General features: G+C 49.5%; 5 protein-coding genes across 5 annotated transcripts; 3 read left to right on the forward strand and 2 right to left on the reverse strand.

Annotated features, from left to right (window-relative positions):
• Window positions 1–2,132: 2,132 nt before the first annotated feature.
• C8Q69DRAFT_230135 (DHHC zinc finger membrane protein) lies at window positions 2,133–4,287 on the reverse strand. Its single transcript, XM_028626391.1, has 5 exons — window positions 4,058–4,287; window positions 3,501–4,005; window positions 3,323–3,446; window positions 3,214–3,254; window positions 2,133–3,158 (listed from the first exon to the last, which is right to left on the reverse strand). Exons 1-5 carry the CDS (start codon window positions 4,167–4,169, stop codon window positions 2,435–2,437), a joined length of 1,506 nt encoding a protein of 501 aa, XP_028485709.1. The 5' UTR covers window positions 4,170–4,287; the 3' UTR covers window positions 2,133–2,434.
• Window positions 4,288–7,515: 3,228 nt separating this feature from the next.
• On the forward strand, window positions 7,516–8,243 carry C8Q69DRAFT_230260 (hypothetical protein). The gene has a single exon (XM_028626394.1). It carries the CDS (start codon window positions 7,686–7,688, stop codon window positions 8,178–8,180), a length of 495 nt encoding a protein of 164 aa, XP_028485710.1. The 5' UTR covers window positions 7,516–7,685; the 3' UTR covers window positions 8,181–8,243.
• A 2,185-nt stretch (window positions 8,244–10,428) lies between these two features.
• C8Q69DRAFT_230292 (hypothetical protein) lies at window positions 10,429–15,197 on the reverse strand. The gene is made up of 6 exons (XM_028626395.1): window positions 14,341–15,197; window positions 12,290–14,290; window positions 11,393–12,165; window positions 11,093–11,333; window positions 10,631–10,922; window positions 10,429–10,548 (listed from the first exon to the last, which is right to left on the reverse strand). Exons 1-5 carry the CDS (start codon window positions 15,110–15,112, stop codon window positions 10,723–10,725), a joined length of 3,987 nt encoding a protein of 1,328 aa, XP_028485711.1. The 5' UTR covers window positions 15,113–15,197; the 3' UTR covers window positions 10,429–10,548; window positions 10,631–10,722.
• A 505-nt stretch (window positions 15,198–15,702) lies between these two features.
• Window positions 15,703–16,667, forward strand: C8Q69DRAFT_230327 (hypothetical protein). The gene is made up of 2 exons (XM_028626396.1): window positions 15,703–16,604; window positions 16,659–16,667. The coding sequence occupies exon 1, from the start codon at window positions 15,961–15,963 to the stop codon at window positions 16,414–16,416; it is 456 nt and encodes a 151-aa protein (XP_028485712.1). The 5' UTR covers window positions 15,703–15,960; the 3' UTR covers window positions 16,417–16,604; window positions 16,659–16,667.
• C8Q69DRAFT_230328 (P-loop containing nucleoside triphosphate hydrolase protein) lies at window positions 16,668–23,538 on the forward strand. Its single transcript, XM_028626397.1, has 2 exons — window positions 16,668–22,887; window positions 22,947–23,538. The coding sequence occupies exons 1-2, from the start codon at window positions 16,864–16,866 to the stop codon at window positions 23,379–23,381; spliced, it is 6,459 nt and encodes a 2,152-aa protein (XP_028485713.1). The 5' UTR covers window positions 16,668–16,863; the 3' UTR covers window positions 23,382–23,538.
• The last annotated feature ends 333 nt before the right edge of the window (window positions 23,539–23,871 follow it).

The following is a 23,871-nucleotide window of genomic DNA, read 5'->3' on the forward strand; positions in this document are numbered from 1 at the left end:
GACTCTCGACGTGTCGTGTCTGCTGTTTGACAGCGCAGAGACAAGGAGATAGTTAGCAGGATAGTGTAGCGACGTCTAGTCTACTACTGACTGACTGACTGACTATCCTGACGCTGGTGAAGCGCAACGGTCCGTCTGCCGCGTGACGCAAATGGTGGAGATTCGATGCTTCTTCCACTCCAGATGGCCCGCCACTCCGGAAGAAAAGACACAATCAACAATCACAATCCAATCTTCTTGATGGGATTCGAAATCACAATGACATCCGATCTGAGGTCGATCGGGATTGTCGTCCACGATGCGCAAACGGGTAGGACAGGGCGATGGACTAATACCTCTCTTGCGGAGAAAAGGGTCTTCTGGTCTGTCAGCCTCGGAGGCTCAGCCCTGTTGCACACTTCGGATGGCCCCGATGATCGTTGATCTCTGTCGACGGCGTGGCTTCCGGCCCTTCTCGAGGCTGTCCGGGGCGTGCCTTGCAGCCCCGCGAGAGAGAGAGAACGCTTACCGACTCTTGATCGCCTTCCAGAGGGATCTCCTCTCCCAGATTGCCGGTGCTGGACCGGTGTGCAGTTCAGCTACAACCCCCTCTGTCCGCTCCTCGGGCGTTGTCGACCGACTCTCAGTCGCTATTCCGCCCTCCGGGGCTCTGCCTCGTCGTTGCTGAACCTTCTCCACTCAGTGTCAAGTACTCTAGGCTGGGGATCGATGACTTGGGGAGCCGCCGCTGGCCGAAAAGTGGTTCCGAAAGACGTTCGTGGCCTCCACTAGCTAACGGGATAAACCTGTGTTCCTTCTAGTATCGGTGGTTCGAAAGGATGGGAGCGTCCTGGAACTGGTGAGGGGAATCGACAGATTTCTGCAGACGGTCTTTCAAAGCGATTTCTTGAGCTCCCTCCTTAGGGCCTATCTTTCCGCTTAATATACCCCCCAAATAACGTGAACTGGGGTTCCCCCAAGGACCAATGGCAGTCATACTGTCGTTTGGGCCCCTACACGCTTGTCGTGGGTTTCGGGTTCCCAGAGACCGTTCATGGTCCCAGCCTTGCGGACGTAGTCTCACTGGTGTCCAGTCGTGAGGAGGAACGTGGAGTAATCGCGTCGAGCCAACGTGGTTGGGCACACACTCCAGGCGACGAGATAATCTTTCCTAGATTGCAATTCACAGGACTATTGGGTGTTGACTATGACCCTAACCTGGCTGGAGGGGTTCTTGTCTTTTTGACTATTTGGGTGGCTCATCGTCTCATACCGCTGATGATTGGCTTCAAGGAACATCTGCTCAACGGTACAGATTTCCAGTCCGGGTCCTACTTGCATTAAACATGCAGATGCCGCGTCTACCAGAGAGCAAGACTCGTTACATCTATTGTTTTACATATTATGAAGTGATTGATCTGCGTACTGAGCTCTACAGCTGATTTTTTGCTTTGCCCTTCTGCCGCTGTCCTTTTTCTGCCTCTGAAATAAAAACGCACACAGCGGTCAAGGGAGAGAGAGGCCACCCAGATACTCACTCCTAGGGCAGAAGCTGCATCTAGTGCCATGCAAGAAATCCTCATGCAGCTACATCTTAGCTAACCTGCCAAGGAATAAGCAAACCTGGCCTGCGCCCCGGCGGGCGTCGGGTTAGAATGATGCTATGGATTCTCTGTGACTTGTGCTCTTAAGACAGTATACACGAAAAGGACAATTAAGAATGGTTCCGCGCCCCATGCTAGCTGTTCGGAGCTTCAGTCCGGCTTTAGACGGGGCGTCGTTGGATAGTACATACATCTGTTTTGTTACCTCCGAAAACGGCCAAAGGAACACAAATGACCCATGGACCATGAGGGAGCTGACCCAGGGTTCTATCCCCTCGCACTACTCTATGTTAAAGTTCAGTAACCTTATTCTCTAACACTCTATAACAGGGGTCGATAATGTTACACCCGCTGCTCTGCTAGATCGTACATCAAGGTGCTTACTGACGGCAGGAAGCAAGCCTGCTTCAGCCTCGGCCTTGGTCTAATTTACTCGCCACATCGGACAATGAATGCGATTCAAGAATTGCTTGTATGTGTATCCCCATCTATGTATGTACACCGTGACCGGTCCATCCGCCAATGCTATCTAAAACCCTATAAACAACCCTGACCCGAATCCCAGCCTGGATATAAACTAAACTAAACTATCTAACCCACTAAGCTACCCATGACCCATGACCCATGAAAACAGAAACGCTCAATGCAATGACAATTGAAGTGAATCAAAGAAGAAAAGAAAAGAAAGGCAAAGAACAAGGAAATAGTACCCAGAAAGTTGTGACCGCAATGCAATGTATATATGACCAACCCATTGGTGACTGAACGCCAGTTATGCGAATTCTATAGCGAGCTTGGAAAGATGATTATGAAAGGAAGTGTCCGTCGGCACATATCATGTGCTGTGTGATCTAATCAGATCCACTGGGACTAGAAATTTCGGATGGTTGCGAACGACTAGAAGATGCCTGTGACTCTCTGCCATGATGGCCATGGAGGCTATGATGATGAGCGCGGTAGGCTTGCGGCGGCAAGGCCGGACCGATCCCGTCACTCGACTGATCTTCAGACGGGACTGAACGAGAAGGGCGATCAGCTCTTTTGTTCTTGTATCGTTCTGGCGCTGGCGTACTGCGCCCGTTAACGGCAGCGCCGTTAGGTTGCTCGGGGGGTTCGAGACCGGCTTCTCTTTTCAATTTCTGGATCGCAGGACCGAGGGCAAATGCACTCTCTAGACTGCTGTGATCGGCACACGGACTTTGCTTGAGTGGTAGCAGCCAGTCAGCCACTGTATAGCCCATGACTTGCTGAAGGTTCTTCATATAGCTCCCGAGATCCCAAGGATTCTCCCCTGGTTGGGTACGGAGAATAGCAAAAACGCGGCGGTCTTCAGATTTCGAGTCCTGCCCTCGCAGGAGTGGGGAGCTTCGCGGTGCCGGATATGTAACGGTCGGGAATGTAGCGGCCCATTGTGTTTCAGGATCAATTCCAATATCGTGTGGCCGGGGAATATGTACGGCCAGAGTCCAGACCTTCGTCTTGTGGCCTATGTTCTCGATTGTCGTCAAGTTATTCATGGCAAGTTGAAGCGAACTCAGGGTCATCCCGGATGCGAACAGGCCAAAGAAGCAGGATCTATATTAAAGGTCAGAAAGAATAGCAAGGAGAAGAGATTACATTTAGTACTCACACGCCCAGGACGACAAGCCAGTGAGCGTTAACACGTCCAGCCTATAAAGCATGCTACGTTAATACTGGTCTAACAAGCATCGATGGGCGACCGGCAGGGTAGCACTCACATTTTGTCGTAATTCTGCCGTAAAGACAGCGGTGATAATTATGTTGAAGATGCAGAATAGGGAGGTATAGAAGACGAATTGGATGAAAAACTTATACGACGTTTCGGAAACGACGCCCCCAACCCTATCTCAAGTCAGCTTTCAGTTACTTATCGGATATTCACCAGGATGGTATTACCAAGGACAGAAATGATCCATTTTCCGTACGCATCGATCGACTTCGCGGCAATGGTGTGCTCTATCCGTCTTGAATTGACAGCATTTTGAGCAGTAGCGAGGTCTGCCGTCCTCCTGGCATACAAAGACATCTTTCGTGTAGAAACTTTCCAGACCATATGCATCAAAAGGATATGCTTTTCCAGCGGCTTTGTAATCTAAGCCGCTTTCGAGATCAGGCTCGGCTTGACCAACTTTCTCCGGTGGAGGGTTTGGCTGCTGTCCGTTGCTTCGATGCTTCTGATGATCTCGCTGGCCAGCAGCGGTATTCTCCGCTTGTTTTTGCTGGAGATTGCATGCTGCACCTCGTGGAAGAAAGCCTGTGTTCCATATGATGGTAGATAAAACCCGTATGTAGGTGGTGAGGACTGCAATCAGGAGGATGTAGAATATGACAATGATGACGACGCCAGCACCGAGGCGGGGAGAATGGTGGTAATGTGGGGAAGGATGAATTAAGTAGTTAACTATAACATTGTTAACAGATAAGCTTCAGAGATCGTAACATGGAGAACTCACTGCACAGCTGCTTTGTCACCGCATAACACACGTAGACAAAGAGACCGATGATCAGCGCAGGTATGATTCTGGCAATAGCGAGACTCGCACGTGTATCCGTGCTGCTGGCCATCTTTGAGATGGTTGCGGAAACCACGACCCTTTTCCGTTCATCAGAAGTCGATAAGCAGCAGAGACGGCAGCAACGTCGACAATGATGGAGGAAGATCAGATCGATAAATCGAAAGGCGCAGTGTCGATCCCGAAAGGATGACGGAGGAGAGAGAGCAAACCAGGCAAACAGATAACGGACCACGTGACTGATAGATGCCTGTTCCTTATCCTTCCTGAACTTTAATTTATCTAAGGCCGTCAGGCATCAACACGACTTCCTCCTCGTTTCTGTTCACAACACGAAGTCCCCCTCCTTAAGTCCTCAGTTGGCTGGAGACAGCATATTCTACCAGAATGATTTGATGTTATTATGATGCCGAATACCATTCTACTATCGACTTCATAGACAAAGTTACCCCGAGTCTCTTAGTCCATTCATACGCTTCACTTTCCATCTCATACTTGCTGGTTGTTTGACCATCTCAACCGTCAACCACACTTATTGCCAAGCATATCTAATTAACCGAGACTCTCTTTATCTTTGGAGGTCGAGCCAGGAGCAGGACTGGGGTCTCCTCGCGATTTTGTTCATCGCGGCTCAAGGCTGGTTACACATGTCAGCCTCCAGCTGAACCTCACACCAGGAGACCATGCGACTACATTCGTGCTCATTTGCTATCCTGTGGAAGATATTGCGGCTCTTCTCTCCTAGTGCGTTATCAATATGATGTGTGATTATGAAACTGCTTATGCGGCTCTGTGACTGAAACAAGGCTGACGAATAACATCATCGCATACGATTGCTGAGGTTGCAACGGATAACGTTCGATCAGAGGCTCTTATGGAATTCAAAATATTTAAATTGAAGCAGATTTCTTCTTTGTGTCACTTTATTCTTTTGCATTCTTCTTTTCAGCGCTTTATACTGTCTGTTTATGCCGGAGTACTCGATGAATTCTATGTTACAATGAGGTGCCGGTTGAGACATTATTTGGGTATGCCTCGGCAGTTCCTAACAAAACTAGATCCACCATCGAGATAACACACTACTTGGAGTTCTCGCTGCCATGATATATGACTGGTTCATAACTGAGAGACAAAAACGTTTCCAAGCGCGATGCTTCGCATGGGAATCTTCCTCCAGAGCCAGCTCACCCCTCAATTCATGGTCTATGCGATGGCTCCGCCACCTAGCACCATCCGCTACCAGGGTGCCGATATGCCTGAGGGGTGTCTTCTCAAGACCTTCCTATGTGTGGCTCCATTCATATGCATCGATATCGAACCAATTCACCCAGTCACCGTGGCTATGGACTATCATGGAAGCCTTTCTTGCAATCTGCAGCTTTGCCTGGTGGCTGCAGGTAAAAAGGCCTCGGGCGCATCACCAAACACCCCATTGACCTGCATGTTCGGCCTTCCCAAATTTCAATCGGACGATACCCGCGCACCCTTTTCGGGCATGTTGCCCTGAAATGGCCCTTGGCTGGGAAAAAGACATGAGATGCCTTTTACCTCCGTGGCTGTGATTGCGGTACTTCTTGTCTGGTCTCTATCGTGCCCTTGACATCTGACGCTCGTCATAACTGGAGCTCTGTGATATTCCCTAGCATTTTGGGTGCTGGTGCGGGTTCTAAGCTGGTCTGCTAATGTGAGATAAATTCGTCCGGAGAGGCGTTCGACATGCATCCTCCAGCAGCCCAAGAATAACTTCAGAAAGAATACGGAAACTGATCAACCTGCCTCACATCTCATCTACATTCCTCAAGCTACCATCCGGTCGTTTCTTTTATCCTGACTGAAGAGTTTGGACCTTGGAAATGTCGAATCAGGTGAATCTCGCCGTCTAATGTATTTTGCTATATCTGACAGGATCAGGGTTACTATAGTAAACGGTACCAAAAATCGGACCCAAAAGGGCAGCTGCTTCTAAGCGGAATGACAAGGCATAGCTCTCCACCCTTCCTGCTGTGCGAATCACCTACTTCGCAAGCAGATGCAGAAGAATCTCTTCGACGGCATGAGACGAATTCTAGTTCTGCGCAAGAAAAGAAACTCGAAGATCCGCGTGGAACACGTGTTGAACCAACACCGACAAGTGATACACAGGCACACGGGGCTTATACTGGGTCTAGCCAACGATCAACCCAACAACACGGTATTCTCGAAATGAACCAAACCTCAGAACAGGATGGATTTGCTCATCCCACAAGACGAAGCACCGATATCTGGTATTGCTGTGCATGTGGCTCAAGCTCCGGGCCGCAATCATCTATCCATGCCAAATGTTCCGAATGCCAACACTCGACATGCGGCGACTGTTTGGTAGAAAAAGCTTATTTCCCGGGAAAGTGACCATGGAGGTTAGAGTAGGTTCGAATTTCTACATCAATGGGTTTTTTCCCTTTCCGTATGTTCCTGTGTCCGATTCTTTGTCTTTCAATTATATATACCTTTTATTTCCCATGATTCGGGGAATGTGTCAGTCCGACTTGTCTTTAGTTCCGTAGTTGATGATATCTACATTGTCTTTTTATGTATCTGTGCACATAGTCATACCAAATATCTGTGATTTTGGAGCTGCCATACTCTCTATTGAGGCCTACCGCCCAATTATTCGCATGAGATTTCCTTATACCACTGCAATGATTCTATTGCAAACCCACAGCAATATTTTACCTTCTGAATACTTCTGTCTATAATCAGGCAGCAATTTCACCCATATACCCTCCACCATTCCCTCTGCCTCCACCCCAGATCACTGATTCAGAAAACCGCGCAGCAAGCCGCCAGTCGCTGCCTGAAAACGGACCCTGCGCAGATCTGATTCGAACCTCGACCTTCAGCTTCACCCGGCTCTTCACCGTTCCTGAAAAGTCATCTGATGATAATACATCATATCGGTTCTCCGGGCAAACAAGGACGCCCGGGTCCTCTATGCTCCGCCATGTCTTCGGGACCAATCTTATGCTTAAGTCAATGCTTACCCTTAAAAAAACCCTATTTAAATGTTCGAGACATAGAGTAACTGTCCTCAGCGAGAGTATGACAGAACCCTTCAGGGCAAAAAGGCTTAGCTGACCCACTCCGGCACCCAGTGGGCTCCCTAGGCATTCTTCCACCGGCGCAGCGAATGTCTCCATTTTTTCCAGGCCGAAGCCTATCTTGGGTGCGGACTGCTGATGTAGATACATGAGTGTTCTTTTCTTCTGTTCTAGAGCGCCCTACAAGCTGCCTTCTATCGTCCTCTTAACGGAGGTCTCCGAAAGCTGTGATCAATAGGGCGTTAGCCTAGTTTCCTTGCTTCTAAGCCACCTGATCTCAGTTAACGACGTATATGGTCTCTTTTTAGTTTTGACGATAGCTCTTCATATGGATCTTGAATATTATTTAAAGACGCTCTTTCTCTCTTCTGTGACAGATCTCTTCATCAGTTCAAGCTTGTCACACTACTACTTATATACTACACGCTTTCTTTGTCTTCAACATCTCTGTATCAAACGGTATATACCTTCTGTTTGCAACACCTTTGATAATGGCCACCTGGTACTGCTGCAAGTGTAGCTTTGGTCCTCACAACATGGCTCTCCACACAGCTTGCATTTCATGCGGACACCCGGCTTGCGAGCATTGCACATACGAAGACGCTGATGCGGATATCACTCTCAGAGGATCTGAGCCTATTTCTCCTTACCCTTGTGGTCCTATACCGTCTTCGCCAGAAATGCCACAGGACGGAGTCCATCTTTCCAACTCTGAGATGGCTCTTTCCATCCCATCTGCACCCATGCCGGTTCAATCATTATCTGCCGTGGGACCCAACTTCTCTCGGATCCAACATGGCTCATTCACTCGAGAATTGTCCACGGCTCTCATTGGCAGCCCCGGTATGAGTCGCACCGACGCTCCAGTTGATGGCTATCTTTATATATGCTGCCAATGCGGAGACGGACCGAAGGTTTACGATGTCCAACCTCGGTGCGTCACTTGCAATCATTCCGCCTGCAGTCGCTGCACACACGTCAGATGAGCCTGGGCTCTTTCTTCGACCGATATATCTGCGATTATGAGTAAGTCAAGCCCCATTATAATCTTCCACTTCTTCTGGAATGAAGTCCTGATTCGGATTCCAGCCTATACGCATCGAAACATCGATCATGAACTACTGCATTCATCGTTAGCATTGGGGTATTGCACTGCATTCTGCATGATTATTTTTCCATCATCTTTGACACTCTGCATTTGGAACGGAACGGAAAGGAACCATGGTATTGGGATCCTTAGATTGACTTTGCATATGTCTCGCGACGACGTCATTCAGCATGGTTTAGCATGGGCATGGGATAGGTAGGAAGCATTCACGGGAGAATAGATCTGGTGTTTCTTTTCCTTTTTTTTTTTTTTTTTTTCTTTCTTGACATTTGTCCCTTTATCGATCCCCTGTTTTAGCCTAGACAGTATTAGATGAATCATTCTCTTTCATCTTGTCTAGCTTGCTTTTTTTTTGTTAGTTAGAAAGTATGGATCCAACTTCATCCAAGAGAGATTCTGCCTTGAAGGATGCCTTGGGGGAAAGATCCACTTCACGGGAAGAACTCATCTCGCTCTTACTTAAACCACTAAATAAACAAGAAAGTAGAAATGACTCAGTAAGAAACACAGTATAGGTTCCACTCTCGACTGTCGTTGACTCAGGCGAGATTATAACTATCAATAATGTAAAATCGAAATAGGGGGCCTTGTTGCCTAATTTCCGCAACGGCTGCCTGGGTATTTAGTCTAGGCTGACTTGGGCCGCTTCACCGCAACAACTCGGAGTAAATTACATTGGGAGTCTGTGGTCCTGGGGCGTTAAATAGCGGAAGATGTCACCAGCGCGAACTCTGTGGAGGTTCGTAGTCTGGAACGGTTTACCCTGCGTGCGCTAACTAAAGCAGATCGGATCCGCGCTCTTGGGACGATGTGCATACATACGGAGGAATCCTTGAACGCTGAAGATTCTCCACTTGGCGTTTGGCGGAGAATGGGGACGAGCAACGTACTAAGTTACTACTGACTGGACTACTCTGATCCTATCGTCGCCTGTGAGAACTGGACAAGGGTCCAGAATTATTCTTTTTCGGCGAGACTACGAGAAAATCCAGGAGTCAAGGATAACAAACAGGCAAAAGAGTTTCCGCCCTGGCCACGAACCCGTGTCTGTCTTGGAGAAACGCCCTTACCCGTCTATTATTGTTCATAATGTCGCTTGATTTCCGGGCGTCATAGCTAATAATCAGCGGAATTGCTCCCGCGCATTCTTTAGGGTGAAGAAACCGCCCGCGCAGCTCTCAACCTCTGATCTCATGACGCGTGAATTGAGTGCATATCCACTCAGCGTCAACTTTTTGCAGCGCTGAGGGTTTAGGCGTGCAAGGCAACGGGGTATGGTCATATTGGTGCCATATAATTCGAAAACCACGGCGCGTCTGGATTCTTTTCAGAAAGGCCATGCTGATGGCGCAGCAGCTTCAGCCATATTGGATAATTTACAGCTGCAAAATGGCACGCATTGCGCAGTGGGATGGCTTCTAAAGGTTCAGTGCACTTGAGAAAAGGCTTCTAGGGTGATTTCTTCGTTAGATAGGATACCTATTATCGTGCGGTTGCCTATGTCATCTCATATTGGCAAGCGTTATTCCGAGAAGCATTGATAGATTTCGGTACTGGTATAGGTGATTTGCTGTTTCCCATGTACCGCTGCTGACTCTAAAGGAGAATGGTGCCAGCTAGAGTTTGGATATGCGGTACCTTTTACAACTCTGGATTATTGCGGAACGCCCAGTTTAGCGCAACTTCCAGTTCTAGATATTCCATAGACAGTTGCGCAGATCAATCTAAAAGTTTATTTAGAATGTGATTCAGAACACTTCTCTTAATCATATGTATTCTAAAAGCCTGATCAATGTACACCGGAAGCGGGACGCTAAAAAGCAACTGTACCCAGCTGCAATGACCATTACAAGTCATCAGGCGAGGTTGGAAGATGAAGCTGAACTTGGAGGAAAGGGTATGTTAACCAGGTAGTCGCCGCCACCCTAGACGGACTCCTTTACTGATCCACTCCTCCCCAAGAGCTATCTTCCGTAACCATAAAAGCCTGTGGCTTGTATGGTTTCTCTCCCCTACGCCATGTTCCATGACTCCAACCATTCCAACGCCTCATCTCCACCGTATGCCAAATAGCAGTAAATAGAGAAGATCAGGCGCTATAAGCGCAGACGAAAATCCCATGTATTGGCGGAAAGATCCCAACGCCTTCAATGCTATGCTCAAAAGCAGTTCGGTAGCTTCGCGTCAATATAGAAGAGAAAAGACGAATAACAAGGATAGGGTTTAAATAGAATGCGGCTACAGCACTGAGGTTGCAAATCAGCGCTGAGTCTAGAGGACCCATTCTTAGGTCACTCTAGTCGAGTATATTCCTTTCGTTTGACTTGCCTTTGCTGTACGGGAACAGCGATCAAAGGTCCATCTTCAGAGCCATGATCGGCGACCACAAGGCGAAGGATAGGGTTGATACCTTCCTTATATTACAGGGGTAGAATGCGCGAAGGGTCTTGGAGGAATCGTCTACGGTATGCGGCTATTTCGGCAGCGACCGTGTTAAAGTCTTTCACCTTGTCGCGTCGCATGTCATTGATGATTTGTTTCAGACCAGCGATGTAGTTGTCTTTCTCCTCGGGCGTTCTCCCCTCCCTTTGAGACCCCATCTGGACGAGGATCTTGTCATCTGTGAGAGTTAATAGCGTCCCGGGTCAGTATTCGCACAATGCAGACCGATGACGGATTAGGAAAGAGCAACGATTAAGGGGGTCGTAAGGCGTGAAGTGGGCATGCGTAAGTTAGCACCAAAAGAGGTGGAAGGAAGGGGCTGGAAGCTTGTCAAGTTTATCAACGCACCGCTCAGTGATATATCGCGGAAATGTTGATACTCGCAGGAGTGGTCATTGCACACACCGCCCGCAGTTTCATACGGACAGAAGATTTTCGTAGGATCAATGTTGTGACTATAAGTCAGGGAACGAAAGCCATCGGAAACATCTGCCGTAAAATTTGGGTGATAACGATAAGCGGTGAAATATCTCAGAGGACTGATATATGGCACGAAGTGGTGCTCCAATTCCTGAGATCCGCGATCCCCCTGGTTCTAATGTCAGCGTAGCAATTAGATGCGGGGCCATCTGAATGAGCCAACTTTACCTGCAGTGTTTCAATGTGAGACTCGTCGAGCGGTTTGGGTTTCTGAACATCTTGCATTAGTTCCTCGCCAGCCTCAGGTTGAGGATGTGGCGATGGCGCTGCCACTGTATCCTCCGGCTCTATTGATCCAGGGGGAGGAGGGCTGAAAGGGGGAGTATAGACAGTGTTAGCGATATCAGGATTTGGCTCTGGTTCTGGCTCTGGTGGTTCGTAGACATCATCAGACATAACCGAAGGCTCACGAGATGTGTGAACTTCCTCGATATTCGATGCAGTCTTCTCTTGGTCTACCTCATTCAGATTTTCATGTTCCTGCGGAGTTGGCGGCCGCTGCGGCGAAACACGAGGACAAGGCTGGGCGTCTGTCTCTGCCTCAACAGGTTCCAAACCACGGGGTGTCTCAGGCAAATCGGGTGGCATTATATGGGGGTTGGACGGGTCTTCATCTGGCTCAGATTGTCCAATGGACATTGGTCGGGGGCTATCGACAGATTCATCCATCGCAGAGCCAGAAGAAGAGGACGCGCCATCTGACAACTCCTCGGATTCTCCGTCGGCATCCTTGGGAGAATCCTCGACAGTGGCGGACATAGTCAACTCAATGGCTTCTTGAGACGTCTGCGGAACAGAGACCGGAGCATGTGCAATATCTGTTCTTGATGCAACATCGGTGCGTAAAGATGGCTCATGGTCCGGGCTGGCGTCTTTGGGTGCTGTTTCATCTACGTTCTGGACGTTGCTGGTATCGGCGCTAGGTGTATTCTCGATAGAAGCTGAGGATAAGGCAACTAAACCATGAGTATCCGATAATCAAGGGTAATAGCGGTCCAGGTTGTCCACAGAGTGCGATGGAGACTGTTTGTGGAGCTCATAAGCTGCATTGGGGACCTTGCTTACCTGTTGAACATACGGGTCTTTCAAAGGCAGCTTTCGCTGCCTGGAGTTCATCCATTGATAATCCCTGAGTCTCAACGCCTAAACTTTCCAACTCTTCCATGAGCTGTCTCTTTCCCTCCCTCCCCTTTGCAATTTCAGCACGCAACCGTTCCTCTTCTCTTTTGAATTCCGCCAGTTTAGCTTCGGACTTTGAAAGCTCAGCGTCAAGTGCAGGAAGGCCAGATTCGATTTCCTTCTTCCGCATGAACTTCGCCCGCATTCGCTCAAGGTGTGCAGGGTCAACTGACGTAAGACTTTGAACCGAGGGACTGCGAATCAGAGCCGGGGAGCCTGAACCTTGTGAGCCAACGGAGGAGATAAAATTCGCTTGGACTGTTGGTTGATCATGGTGCTCTTTGACAGCACTGGAGGTACTCGCATGCATAGAAGGCTTTGACACTAGAGGCGTGTCCAACGAGGCCGATGCAGCACGATTCGAATCCGGAGGTGATTGCACACGGCTAGCGGCCAGTTTCGCCCTTTTCCTCTCTTCTAGTGCTGCGATCTTCTTACGCATCTCTTGGATTTGCTGGTCTCTCAACCTTAACTCTTCTTGATCTCCAATCTTCAACGGGGTTTGTGGGGTAGACGAAGCTGCCGCTCGCTGATGTGGTTGGGCCCCAGGCTTCTTTAGAGGATACTCCGTCGATGATGGGAGACCCGCAGGAGCTTCAGAGACGGTACGGTGCTGGGATCTGTTTGTGGCGGTAGCACCGTTTTCATCATTTTCCCCGTAAAGATCTTCATCATCACTGATATCAATCACAAGCCTATCTTCGGGGCAGGCCATTACAGACTCTGTAGTAAGGACCTTTTTAGGCGGAGTACCTAAGCCATCAAAGTCCGAAGCACGTGGACGTTTCCGCTGAGAATTTCCAACTTGAGGCATGGTAGCCCCAACGTTTGTCTTCGGTGTAGAAGAGAGTTCTCCGGGGGCGGATTGTTCCGAACTGGTCATGAATAGACCCGGAATGCGAGCAGGAACAGACGTTTCCGGCTCCGGTGGTCGATTTGGCAGCGGGTGCTGGATTTTTGACACTGTCGAGGCATCTTGACTGGGCTGAGACTGTGCGCCCACGGCACCGTGATGCTGTTGGGTTATGATGGAGGACTCGCCATCGACATGAGAACGTTGGCTTCTGAGGATACCTTGCTTTTTTAGCTGTTCCATTCTTTGTCGCGCTAGCTCTGTCTGGGCCTTGTTCTTCTCCTTGACTTGCGTCTCGCTGGGGGGCGCAGTCTGTACAGTGGTCTCCAGGGGCTTTGATACAGCAGCACTGGAAACAGAGGTGTCCTTTTCGGAGGGTGGTTTAGGTGTGCCGGCCAAAGTGGTAAGCTTCCCTGCTTTGGCAGCTAGCATCCGCGCAATGACTTCCTTCCGTTCTAAAGGCTTGCTTTCTGTTTGAGAAGCGATAATACCAGAAGGCGGCACATTCGTATCTTTCGCTGTGATCGTCTGCCCCTCAGCGGATACGCCCACAGGCCCAGAGGATGGCAATTTCTCGACAGGCTTTTTCTCAGGGAGTTTCGTAGGATTCTGGGCGTCTGACAGGACAACCTCAGCCCTCGTAGAATCAGATCTGGCGCCTGGTTGCACAGGAACAACATCAGGTGTGGAGGGCTTTGACGTATCCTTGACTGGCTTCTGCTCGCCTGACACAGTCGGGACCTTGATTCCCACCTCCTCGTACAGCCGTTTGAGAACTGTCGAGTCGATTCCCTCACTCACCAGCTCATTGTAGCGGATATTATGAGGCGCAAGGCTCAAAAGAGCACCCTGAGCGAGAACCCGCAGTTGAGCTGGTGATTTGCTAGAATGCAAACTTTGACCGTTGACGTCCTTGGTCGGGCTGAGCTTATTACTTGCTTCATCTGAGGATGCTGTTGTCTGGGTAATCGTAGTGATTGGCATAAATTCTTGCGCAGTCGGGTCCAAACTGATAGAAACAGGAGGGTGATAAGCTATGCATTGTCAGCGTTCGTCCAAACAGTAAGAATGCTGGGTTTAATACGAGAACCACTCTCTTCTCGTCGCGGTGATCGATCCGTAGGTGATGGTACATTCGTCGGCTCATAGTCCATTCTCTCAGAGCTATCATTAGATGGGTTCTGTTGGCGAGAATCTCGAGATGTTGCGAAGCTGCTCGACGGCACTGACTTCGTCATGCGGCCATCTGGTATCTGCTCCCGCGCGCCTAGGAAGCCCTGGGAACTCCCAGAGAAGGGCTGAGCTACTGAACGTTGTGATTGTGATGATACCCGCCCATCCCCATCGCTGAGTTCCCCCTCTTCTCGGTCTATAGTATCCAACCCATTCGGGGTCACCCTGCCTGCATTTTCGCGCGCATCTACTGCTGGATTAGCCCGAGACAGAGCCGGAGCCTGAGAAGCGGATGGAAGAGGATTGATATGAGCAGCTGTTCGAGGTAAAGATGGCAAGCCCATAGGGGGAACTGGGAGCGTATGGAACGTTGGCGGGGGAATATGAGGCGATTGGAACTGGTTCATGTAAGGAAAGGACGGCGGAGGTGGTGGCAGACTGCCATGCGCCCCGAGACCGGGGATTCGGGTATTTCCATCAAGATTTGTCATATTCTGCAAATCAGACGGATTCCCAACGACCGGACCTGTTTGTACCGGCGGCTGCCCTGGAATATCAGTTGACCCCGAGAAAGGGTAAGAGGGTAAGGCCGATAATGGAGGTGTGGAAAATTGAGGGGGCGGCCATTGCTGCGTATAACTGAACGCCCCGCCAAATGAAGGCGTTGGGGGATAATTAGACATGTTGTGTGCTACAGCCCAGTTCACCCGCGCAAAAAATGGCGGTTCGCAACACTACCAAACAGTGAACAGTAAGATGGTTAGTATCCCAAAACACGAGACCATGTAGATAGTGGAAGAACCCCAAGCATCACTATGATGGGAAAGATCTCAGGGTCATGGAAAAGCACGGATCATAAAGTCGCGTATCCAGTGGCCTCGAGAATATCTCCAAGGAGATGAGGAATGCAAAACGCGCTAGACGGCTCCCTACCACAAGTGAGATAATAATGGAAGCAAAGGGAAAACAGTGATACAGCTGGGAGACGTGGCAGAATAGGGGGGAAGAAGGGGCAATGGCCGCGGTGCGCGAGATGGAAGACGGCGAAGTGATAGGAGAGTTGACGCCCGAGCAAGTTCTTGTGCCAAGACTGCGATGGCCAGCACGGGCCTCACGTGACATGGCCATGGCTCGGTCTAGCATCGGCCCTATCGGGGCTAGCGCGTGCACGGCCCGGGGAACGGGGGTTGCGGCGCTGGAAGGGCTGAGTGACAACAATGTAAACAAACAGGCGGAGTCGAGCTAGCTGCTCGTATTATTATTATCTACCCGACCACTATCGACATCACCACACGACGCTCTTCTCCTTTCTCTTTTCTCTGTTGTACTTCTTTACTTTGTCGTTTTGGAGTGAGAGAGCCAGGGGCTTTCAGAGATTATTACGTTATTCGAAGGGGCCGGATATACCTCTTCTTTCGTTCCGTTTACACTCATCTTAGAAACCCCGGAATTCGCATTACTGTGCATTGTTGGCAGTTTGTGAAAGAGACAGATCAATCTTACAAATGACCTTGCTGGAATACATCCAATCATGCTGCCGTCACAATTAAACAGCCCGTCAAGGAGGGCCAATCCGTTCGGGCGCAGTTCGGTGTCGCCTTCTCCAGGACCTCAGTCCCTCCCTTCGCGGCCAAGATCCGCTGTCTTCTCATCACCTGGGAATGCTGCAGTGGAGGCAAAGGGTCACCTGCGCAACTCTTCCACATCAAATCTCTCCCCAGTATCGCTTGCGTCCCCGGGTGGTCGGCAACGATCCAGTTCAGTTCGACAGAATGCCCAGACAGGTACATTTGCTCCTCAGTTTATCAAATCTGAGGAGTTACGGCGGGGAGCAGACCAGGTTCGAGTAATGGAAGGAGACAACGACTTCTCAGGTAAACGCTATGTCTGGCTCAAGGATCCTGAGAAGGCGTTTGTCCGCGGCCTGGTGGTGGAGGAGAGAGAAGGGGCCCAGCTGTTGGTGCAATGCGATGACGGAACAGTATGAACCTTCCATGTTTACTTCTCTGTTCGGAATTAACACCATTGTAGCAGCGTGAGGTAGATAGTGACCAAGTCGACAAGGTCAATCCGGCCAAGTTCGATAAGGCAGATGACATGGCCGAACTTACGCATCTCAACGAAGCGTCAGTAGTGCATAACCTGCACTCACGGTATCAATCCGACTTGATATATGTCAGTATAGTCCCCAGTAAACATCTTTCAACATTCTAACATAGTATACTATAGACATATTCAGGACTGTTCTTGGTCACAGTCAACCCGTACTGTCCCTTGCCGATCTATACCAATGAGTATGTCAAAATGTATAAGGGTCAAAGTCGAGAAGATACCCGACCACATGTCTTCGCAATGGCCGACCAAGCATTTCGAAATCTTGTGGAAGAAGGAGAAAACCAAAGTATCCTCGTCACGTAAGTGGTATCCTTAAGGCATGATTCCGGATCTGTATTCTCTAACACTACGATATAGTGGAGAATCGGGAGCTGGTAAGACAGAGAATACCAAAAAGGTGATCCAGTATCTTGCGGCTGTTGCAACGGCGGATACCCCGATGTCGAGGTCAGGAGCGAAGCAGTTTTCAAATCTCTCCCAGCAAATCTTGAGAGCAAACCCCATACTCGAGGCCTTCGGAAATGCACAAACAGTGAGGAACAACAATTCATCTCGATTCGGAAAGTTCATTCGAATTGAATTCACCCGTTCCGGTCAAATTGTGGGGGCCTGGATAGACTGGTACCTTCTTGAAAAATCAAGGGTGGTGAAGCCCAATCCCCAGGAGAGAAACTACCATATATTTTATCAACTTCTTCAGGGCGCGGACAGAGAGTTGCGGGACACTCTTCACCTGGGCGACCTGGACTTCGATGGATTTTCTTATCTGAAGGATGGCAATGACTCAGTCGCCGGGGTTTCTGATGCGGACGAGTGGAATTCATTGATGGAGGCCTTCCATATCATGAATTTTTCGCCAGATGACCAGATGTGCATCTTACGAACAATCGCAGCGGTGCTCCACCTTGGCAATATCGCAATCGGTAAAGAGAGTCTGCGAGGCGATCAAGCAGCCTTGGCGCCGGGAGCATACGAGAATGTGCAGAAAGCATGCGACCTTTTGGGGATTGACCCGGAAGCGTTCGTAAAAGGGCTGCTTCATCCCAAGGTCAAGGCTGGTCGGGAATTGGTCGAAAAGGTTCAGACTCCGGAGCAGGTCACCGCCGCACTCGATGCCTTGGCCAAGGGTATCTATGAGCGTGGATTCGGAGACCTCGTTAACAGGATAAACAGCCAGCTGGATCGCAATGGTATAGCAGGTGATGACAGCTCTTTCATCGGAGTTCTTGACATTGCTGGTTTCGAAATCTTCGAAAATAACAGCTTTGAACAGCTCTGCATCAACTACACAAATGAGAAGCTTCAACAATTCTTCAACCATCACATGTTTATTCTTGAACAAGAAGAGTACGCCAGAGAACAGATTGAATGGCAGTTCATTGATTTCGGAAAAGACTTACAGCCTACTATCGACCTCATCGAGCTGACAAACCCGATCGGTATCTTCTCTTGCCTGGACGAGGATTGCGTGATGCCGAAGGCTACCGACAAATCTTTTACGGAGAAATTGCACTCGCTATGGGATCGCAAATCGCCTAAGTACCGTGCCTCTCGCCTGAACCAAGGATTCGTTCTCACCCACTATGCCGCTGAGGTTGAGTATTCAACACATGACTGGTTGGAGAAGAACAAAGATCCCTTGAACGATAACATCACACGTCTTCTGGCGTCGTCCAGCGATAAACATGTTGCAAACCTTTTTAACGATTGCGGCGATGGCGACGAGTCTACATCGAAAAGCCGTGTGAAAAAGGGTCTGTTCCGAACGGCAGCTCAAAAACACAAGGAACAGCTCGCGAAGCTCATGAACTCGCTACATTCCACTCATCCACACTTTATCCGCTGCATAATTCCTAACCACAAGAAACGCCCGAAACTGTTCAATGCACCCTTGGTTTTGGATCAACTTCGATGCAACGGTGTCCTTGAAGGCATCCGAATCGCCCGCACTGGATTTCCCAATCGGCTACCCTTCACTGAGTTCCGACAACGTTATGAAGTCCTGTGTCGTGACATGCCTAAAGGCTATTTAGACAATCAGAGCGCTACACAGATGATGCTAGACAAACTAGGCATGGATAAAGCTTGGTATCGTGTCGGCTTAACGAAAGTGTTCTTCAGAGCGGGAGTTTTGGCTGAGCTCGAAGAGAAACGTGACAAGCATATTCGAGATATTATGACTCGCTTCCAATCCATTTCCCGCGGCTTCGTCCAGCGGCGAATCGCAAATAAGCGGTTATACCGTGCGGAAGCAACTCGCATCATTCAGCGGAATTTCCATGGTTACTTGGATCTAAAAGCAAACCCATGGTGGAGGCTCTTTATGCGGATGAAGCCGCTTCTTGGAGAGACTCGGACAGCAACGGAGGTGAAGCGAAGGGACGAGCAGATCCAGAAGCTCGAGTCCAAAATGCAGAAGGAGCTCGCCGATCGTCAGAAGCTAGAAGAAGAGAGACGGCGAGCAGAGCAAGAAATCCAACGCATCAAGCAAACTCTCGAAAGTGAACGGACTCTTGCTCTTGACAAGGAAGAAATATTCAAGCGTCTCCAACTGCGTGAAGTTGAGCTGACTGAGAAGCTATCTGGCGCCATTGCCGATCAAGAAACCCTGGAGGATCAACTGGATGATCTTATTGCCGCCAAGAAGAAGGCTGAGGAGCAGCTTGAGATCAGGAGGACGCAGCTTGAACAAGCTGGTCAGATCATTGAACGTCTGGAGGCTGAAAAGCATGAGCTGCAGGAGCACCTGCTAGAACTCAACGACAAGCTAAAGGCGGCTGAGAGCACGAATCAAGAGAGAGATACACAGGTCCACAATCTCACTCAGGAAATAAAGATGTTACAGAGTCATCTGAGTCTCAAAGACCGCAAACTGCACGACTTGGAAGCCAAACTACTAAAATCTGACCAAGACCTCGACGTTAAGCTCGCCAATACCAGTAAAGAGCTGGACATCTCGAAGAAGAAAGTGAAGGAACTCGTCGATGAGAACCGATCTATCAGACAACAGATTGCAGACCTTTCATCTACTTCGACAGGTTACGAGGAGATGCTAAGGCGCAAAGAAGGCGAGTTATCCGTTCTCCGCAACGACCTGAAAAAGCATGAAACAGATAGAATGAGTCTCGAGAACGAGAAATTATCACTATCTACTCGACATGATAATATGCAGAAGCGGCTACGCGAAGTGCAAGCGGAAATGGACGCTATGAGGGCAGAGAGAGCGAACCTTGAGCGTGAGGCGGCGGATGCTCGCAAACTGTTAGAAGAAAAGATGTCGGAGGATGCCGAGGCAGGACAAAGCCGAGCAATGCTGGATCAGCAGGTCCGCGATCTAAAAGCTCAGTTATTCCAAGTTCAGGCGGAGCTCAGTCGAGAACGCCAATCCAGAGATGACGTCCAAATGCTCGCGGAGCACGAATTGAAAGAGCTCAAAGAGAAGTACGAATCGCTGAACGAATCCAAGATAATCATCGAGAAAGAAATGTATATTCAACAGGATTCTCTGCGTCGCGCTACTGAAGCTCGAGCAGCTGCGGAGAAGGCGCGTAAGGATCTGCAAAACGAGTTGATCGGGCTTCGTGAGCGATACACCGAAGCAGAAAATGCCCGATTAAACGCAGAGAGTGAGGCTGAGCGGAACATAATCAAGCAAGCAAACGAACGCCAGAACAGCTTGCGGCGTGACCTGGAGGCCAAAGAAAAACAGCTCGATGAAGTGGAAGCTGAAAGGGGTCGTCTCGCTGGAAGGGTCCAAGAGCTCATGCAGGCAATTGCAGATTCTGAGAATTTCCGCATCCGTCACGATCAGCATAAGGAACGCCTTGAGAGAGAACTTGTCACAGTAAAAGGCAGGCTAACAGCGTCTGAAAATGACAACCGTGCTCTCTTGAATAAGATCCAGCAGAAGAACCTTGACATCGCAAGATCCAACTCACGGGCCGGTGAAAACCAGCGGGTCCGCATGTCGCAACTGCAGAATGAGAAATGCAAACTCGAGGAAGAAAACAAGAAGTTGGCTCGTCAGCTAGGCGATGCGCAACTTTCGATTACGTCTCTCGAGAAGCACAAGGAAAAGCTTTCACTGAGTTTGGAGGATGTGAATCATGAGATTGCTCGAGAACACAAGGCGAGCCGTAATGCAGAGAAAGCAGCATCTGCAGTCAACCTTCAGCTCGCAGAAGCTAACAGGAATCTTGAGACTGAAAGACAGCTAAGGATTCAAGCACAAGCTAACACCCGAAAGCTGCAAGCTGCTCTGGATCAAGCAAACAAGGAAATTGAAGATTCTCATCTGCAATTGATGCTCTTGCACAAGGTCTTCGATCCAGAAATTGATGAGACACCAAAGTCTTGGGAATCAGTCCAGCCAGACTTATCAAAGAAAGTCAATCTGGCAGCACTCCTGGAAGCAGCGCACAGTAATCTCCGTGTCACTGAAGAGAAGTATGCTAGGGCTGAGAGCCAGCTTGCCGAGATGCGTCGTCGCCACGAGGACGAAATGAAGGAGCTCGATGCTCGCTACTCTTCCTCGAAACGCGCACTGCTTGAGGAGATCGACCAGAACCAGGTCGCCACTGCTCGTTCACCCACTCACTTACGCAAGAATTCCGAAGCAGCCATGAAGAGATATTCTAACCCTACTACCCCTAACCGACGGTACAACATCAGCGACGCGGCTCAGGACTCTGGACGGTCTGACAGAACAGTCGATACCATCACCTTCCAAAAGCGGATGGATATGGCTGCAGAACTTGAGGAGCTGCAGAATAAGCTCCAGATGACAGAGATGCAAAACCGGCATCTACAGGCTCAAATCGAGCGATCCACTCCGGTACGAGATATGTGGCAAGATGACAGCCCATCGGTTCGACGGATGCAGCTGTTGGAGCGCGAGAATGGCCGCCTCCATGAGAAACTTGATGACTCTGCTAAGAAGGTTTCAGCTCTGGAAAGGAGCATCCAATCCGGCGAGCTATCCCTCCGAGACGTTCAGGCGAAATCACACGAGGAATTGTACGATTTGATCAACTCTCAGGAACACTCTCGTCGATCCCTCCTACAAGTCCATAAGAACGCCATGGCTGAGCTAACGGAAGCCAAGTCACAGTCAGAGAAACTCAAGCGAGCAAAGGCAACCTTGGAGGTGGAGCTTCGTGATGCTCGGTCAGATGCCCAAGAACTGCAGCTTGCCAGGGACCAAGATGCGGCTAGTCGAAACCAACTGCTTCAGGAATTCGCAGATCTCCAGATACGTCTAGATGCTGAAACTTCCAAGGCCACTGATCTTGCCTCGAGCTTAAGTCTTTACAAGAGTCGTGCGGATGAATACTTCAGCAAGCTTGAGCAGGCAGAGATCGCCGTACTAAAGGCATCCCGCGCGGAACAGTTCGCCAAGTCTCAAGCTAAGGAGGCTGAAGACACTTGTGCCAGTATCATGGCCGAACGCAAGCAGATGGATGCGCTAGTGGAGGACTTGCAGCGTCAGACGCAGTCTTATGAGGAGAAGATCGAGGACCTTTCCGCTGATCTTGAAGGGGCCTTGCAAGCCAAGAGACGACTGCAGAATGAGCTTGAAGATTACAGGAATCAACGTGCCATGGACATCGAGGATAAGGAGGCGTCACTCGAACAGACGAGAAAGAAATACCAAATGGAGTTTTCCAGCCTCACCAACGAGCTCGAGATCGAGCGTGAGAACGTTCTTCATGCTCGCGAGGAGACCGCTCGTCTCCGTGAAGAACTTGATGATCTTCGCAGCAAATGGGACAATGAAGTGCTTAACAGCTCAACATGGGCTAAAGAAAAGGCTCGTCTGGAAATGACACTCCAGGATGTCTCGACTTCCAGGGATGAGGCTGTGGCAGCTCACAATGACGCCCAGGCAAAGGTCGTATCGCTCCTCTCTCAGGTTCGCAACCTGCGGACATCTGTGGACGATGTGTCGGCAGAACGTGATATGCTTCTCAAGGAGAAGAAGATGCTTGAGGCTAGGCTCACTGAGGCGGGAGAGCGGCTCGAGGATCTAGTCAAGGGCGAAAGCCCATCTATGCGTAACGCCGCAAGCATGGACCGTGAGCTCCTCGAACTAAAGTCGAAGCTTGCACAGCAAGAAGATGTCTCTGCTGCTGCTGTCGGTAAAATGAGGAGAGCCGAGGCTCTGGCGACGGAAATGCAAAAGGAAGTCACCGCTGAACGAGAGACAAACGCACAGCTCTTTAAGGAAAGGGCAGCTCTAGAAAAGCAGCTCAAGGAAGCACAGCTCAGATGCATTGACCTGGAGACTAAAAGGTACTCGTCAGCAAGTCAGGATGTTAGATTCCTACATAAGAGAATCAAAGATGTGAGTTGTTTCACCTAGATTCACGTTACAGGACACAGAAGCTAATCCGACCCTCGCAGCTCGAGACGCAACTCGAAGAGCAAGAGTCCAAGCGCAACGCGGAGCAGCGCTCAGTACGTAGCATCGACCGCACCGTCAAAGATCTCCAATCCCAAATTGAACGCCGGGACAAGATCAACGCTCAGCTCACCGATGATATTGCCAAATCTCGTGACAAGACCGAGCGTCTCCTCAAAACGATTGAGGATCTCCAGCAGAGCGATTCTGAAAATCAGCTTCAGGCGCGACGCGCGGAGAGGGAGCTGCGCGAAGAACGTGAGAAGGCCCTGCGCTTGGAGAGAGAACTTGAAGGCTGGAAAGCGCTACGGATGGAGAGAGGCAGTGCTGTCGGACGTCCTGGCATGGGCACATTCAGCGACATGGGCAGCCGAAAGGGGAGCGGCGCCTTCGATATGCCTCAGAGGAAGCCCAGTAATACCAAGGGATTCCTATGAGGAACCACCGGAGCCAGGAATTCGTGTCCATTTTACAGACTGGGGTTTCACTCGGAGTTTTCTTTTATTTACGAGCATTAGTTTGGTCTTATCCGGAGTACCGAAGGGCAAGGGTCTGATTGTTAATTATTAGCGTGATGTGACGGAAGCCATCCGTGGCTACGACGTGGCATGAAGTTTTGTTTTATGTTTTATGTGATATGTATCTAAGTATCTAAGCATCTAGTTATTCCGAGTACTTGTTTTCTGACGCTTAAAGCAATTGAAAAGGTAAATTAATCATATACAGACTGTTCAGATTCAATGTTCCAATTTATATATATTTCAAGGTCTGGCTAAATCTGAGCCAGAACGCAAAGTCAAAATCTCTGATATTAGTGTTGCCAATATATTTATATTCCGACAATAGAACCAGCCTCTTACTATTTTCCAAAATCCGCAGAGATGCAATTGTGGTGCATAAGGAGTGGTCAGTGAATTGGAACGGATG

This window comes from Paecilomyces variotii, assembly GCF_004022145.1.
Source record: "Paecilomyces variotii strain CBS 101075 chromosome Unknown C8Q69scaffold_4, whole genome shotgun sequence".
Lineage (NCBI taxonomy): Eukaryota > Fungi > Ascomycota > Eurotiomycetes > Eurotiales > Thermoascaceae > Paecilomyces > Paecilomyces variotii.